We start from the raw sequence: 4,056 nt of genomic DNA on the forward strand, positions 1-4,056 counted from the left end.
ATGCCGCAAGGTAAATACATAATGCAAGGTAAGTACATAATGCGTCAACAAAAATTTTACGGTTTTTAATGTATTTTAAGGACAATTTAGGCACTGGCTACGTTACCCAAAAGAGAATTTCCATGTGCATCAAAATTCTCTGGGAACACAATATCTATGAATAATTGTATCGTTGTGCTAATATCCTTTAGTGTTGCTCTAACAGGCATGTGCAGAGAATGAACAGGTCTTTAAAAACGGGAACGCTTCGAATATATGGATATCAAAATAAAATTACATAGTTTAATTGTTAAAAACTTAAAAACTGACCGGCTTGTTCAATATAAATTACTGGCTTTTTTTCTCGAAATAATGTTGCCCTATTTTCCTCAGCCCTTTCACAGATTTACGTGTTCATTTAACAAAATATTGCCCTCCAAGCAAAAGTGCAATACTTCCTACTAATATAGCCATTTTGCAGGACGAAAAGTAACCTAGTGCAAATGTTACAATATAAGGCAAAATTTTTCAATAGAAAACAACGCCTAAGCTTGTAATGGATCTATTTTTTATCTTACTAATATTATAAATGTGAAAGTTTGTATGTTTGGATGTTTCGGAAATCATCACGCGGAAACGACCGAACGGATTTGCATGAAATTTTGTACGCGGATAGCTTATGGCCCAGATTGGTTAATAGGCTATTATTTTTTTAAGAGTTGCCACCTGTTAAAAAGTTTAATTTATTTAATATGCGGGAACGACTGAATGGATTTGCATGAAAATTTGCACAAAGATAGCTTATGGCCTAGATTGGAAAATAGGCTAATTTTCTTAAGAGTTGCCACCTATTAAAAAGTTTCATTATTATTATTATTTCATTCCTTAACCGGTTTTCCGATCAGAACGAAATTTAGTACACTTACTACGGATTTCGGAAAGATGGTCTTAGACTGAAAATAAGTCCGATAACTCAAGGCCCCTCCCATACAAATTGGAATTTTCATATTACATACATATCTCTGAAAGTATTAGTGGGAGAGAACTGAAACTTGGTATAGTGATATGTATGTGAAATCAATGATGGCATTAATCGATTGATGTTTTAATCAGTTAGTTAATTCGATTAAAATCAATCTGATTACAATTAATCATGATTAATTTTAATCTGACTAAACAGTTAATCGTAACCGCGATTAAAAAATTAATTTTTTTCTTAATTTGATCAAGCAGGTTTGGTGATTAATTAAGTTATGCTGGAATTTCCCTGTGCACACAAAGCAAGTTAACCCGGTATGGCTAAGTCGGGTTTCCTCATCAATCTAAGCAATTTGGTGTGCATTTTCATTAAGATATATACCAACAAACGTTTTACAAAGTAGGTTTGTAAAAGTTCCCAGTTTAGGTATTACTAATAACAATAATTATAATTTTTTTATATTACGTGCTTTTTATAAGCGTTAACACACAAAATAATTACTATAACTCGTGTTTGGTTTCAAACTCGGACAAACTAGACAAATTAATCAGATTTTATTTTTAATTGGATTAACGATTAATGTTTTAAATTAATTAAACGTAATCGCAGCCAGCGATTAACCATTAAAAAAATGTTATCATTAATCGTACAGTTGATTACCACTAATTAATTTTAATCGTCAAATGCGATTAACATTTTAATCGTTAATTTTTAATCGTTAATCAGATTAACAGTTTGCCAATACTGTGTGAAATCATGTTCATATTCACGGAGAAAAATGGCCGTTTTTGGAAAAGAGGCGTAGCACCTCCCATACTAACTGAAAGTTTCATATTGCATATCTCTTCACATGTTTGGGGTAAAGCACTCAAGCTTGGTATGGAAATACATATGTATGTATGTATGTGAAACTAATACCATACTCATGGAGAAAAATGAGAGTTATTGGAAAAGGTGGTGTGGCAACTCCCATGCAAATTGATTGTTCTATGCTGCATATCTCTGGAGGTGTTTATTGCAGAGGACTGGAACTTGGCACCGAGATGTGTACACAAAATAAATTCCATACTCAAGGAGAAAAATTTGCGTTATTCGAAAAGGGGACATGGTTCCTCCCGTACAAATTTACTGTTTTATACTGCTTATCTCTAGAGGTGTTCATGGTAGAGTACTGGGACTTGGTACTGGGGTATGTAAAATCAATTCTAAATTCATGGAAGATTAGGGTTATAAGAAAAAGGGGCGTGGTACTTCCAATACAAATTTACTTTTTCTTGCCACATATCCCTGGAAGTGTTTGTGGAAGAATACTGGAACTTGGTATGGAGTTGTGTATACACAATGTATCAATTGCTCTTGGAAAAAATGTGAGTTATTAAAAAAGGAGGCATGTCGCCTCCCATACATACTAAAAACTTCTTAATACATATCTCTGGAAGGATAGAGAATCTCTCGAGGTATTTTAAATTTGATATGGAGATTTATTTTATAAGTGCCGTACTGACACAATAAATTTCATTAAATGGAAAAGGGAGAGCCGGGTTCGGCCTCATAATCTAAAGCTCTCTTGAGGCATTTGCTACAGTAATGAGAAGTGGTATTTTATCAAGGCCAGGTTACTAAATTTGAGTTGGAAATATTAGAACCCGCCGTGGCACCTCCAAGAAGGTTACACGTTCACGCGTCGTATACCTGGAACCATTTTAAGGTAAACTTAGAGGGATTGATATCTTTCGTATACCTAGCGCGCAGACGAGATTTTATAATTTCATAGTTTTAAACGGCCTAAATACCTTAACTCGCTTAAAAAATAACGAGCTATAACGAAAAGGGGTGAAACCCGCGGGTATAAGCTAGTATATACATATGTAAGTAATAAAACTTGACTTCTGATGTAGAGCTTTAATTAATCAAGTATAACGAAGTTTCCTTTGTTAACTAAAAATAGTTTAATGGATTTATTAGTCTTTCTACTTAATTCAAATAAAACATGTTAATTTTAGCTGCAACATTTTAGCCGTTTTTAGCCGTTTTTTTCTCTAAGTTTAAACGTTATTGTTAAATTTTTAAAAAGTGGTACACTGTGATTTAAATATACTTGTTTGGTCTTTTTAAGCATTGTCATTCTTTTATCCGTTTTAAATAGAACCCATACAACCTGAAATCATCTTCGCTTATCCTAAATCAATATCTCTCTTAAGAGCTCTACAAAAATATGTTTCCTTCATTAATAATTCAAATATTGAATATATGTACATTTTCTCTTTCCCCTCGCTATATTTATAGATTTGTGCAGTCATCGCCGATCATGGTGGTTTTGGGCTGAAAGTGTTAAAAAGGAATTTCCAGAAAAATTCTACGCAGTTAAAGTGAAAAATTGGGCAGATTTCAAAAATGGCAAATTTATAGATAACGAGGATTACAGGGTTATCATGGGCCATGATTGTCCTACGGAGTATGTATGCTCTTGTTGTTATTTTCTCTATATCGACATGTTTGACATATAACCTACTTTTATTTGTAGCATTTCAGGTGACTATTACTTGCAAACTAATGGTGTCCCACCATATGCAAGGAACCTTGCTGGCGTAAGTTATGTTCACCCGACGAAGCTTAAAGGAAATACTCCCGATGAATCTAAAAAAGTGGAGTCAACAAAAACATAGCACATGGATAATTTTTCATAGTATACCATAAATTAAGTTTTTTTCTGAAAACATGTATACATATTTGTAAATTATCTGTTCGCTACTACATATGGCCAATTCTACGGCTGGTAACGTTACATTCGCACGAAGTTTTTATTTAGTTTAGATGAAATGGCCACAAAGATACAACAAAGATCTAAGATTTTCAGCCTTAGGTTATTAAACAAAGCTAAATCTACATCTGTGTGGTAAAATTTGGTTTAAAGTTTCCTTAACGCAAGTTATTAGCGCATTAAGTGCACTGGCAACGTTACATCATTTGGAAGTAAAATGAAGAATAAGTTCATATTTTTGAAAGTTCTGCGAACTGATCGATACAATTATTACGATTTTAATCTATGTTATGCCGCAAGGTAAATACATAATGCAAGGTAAGTACATAATGCGTCA

At 33.3% G+C, this 4,056-nt stretch overlaps 1 protein-coding gene across 1 annotated transcript in view; it reads left to right on the forward strand.

The window, feature by feature from the left end:
- LOC118736270 (lipase member H-like) overlaps window positions 1-3,745 on the forward strand; it is a 51,729-nt gene extending 47,984 nt beyond the window's left edge. Inside the window, exons 3-4 of the mRNA XM_036466364.1 lie at window positions 3,245-3,413; window positions 3,483-3,745. Of these exons, the coding sequence (XP_036322257.1) occupies window positions 3,245-3,413; window positions 3,483-3,624 (311 nt within the window). The 3' untranslated portion in view covers window positions 3,625-3,745. The remainder of the gene's footprint in view (window positions 1-3,244; window positions 3,414-3,482) is intronic.
- The last annotated feature ends 311 nt before the right edge of the window (window positions 3,746-4,056 follow it).

Source organism: Rhagoletis pomonella, unplaced genomic scaffold (assembly GCF_013731165.1).
Source record: "Rhagoletis pomonella isolate Grant_MI unplaced genomic scaffold, Rhpom_1.0 Rhpom_scaffold_00003, whole genome shotgun sequence".
NCBI classification, from domain to species: domain Eukaryota; kingdom Metazoa; phylum Arthropoda; class Insecta; order Diptera; family Tephritidae; genus Rhagoletis; species Rhagoletis pomonella.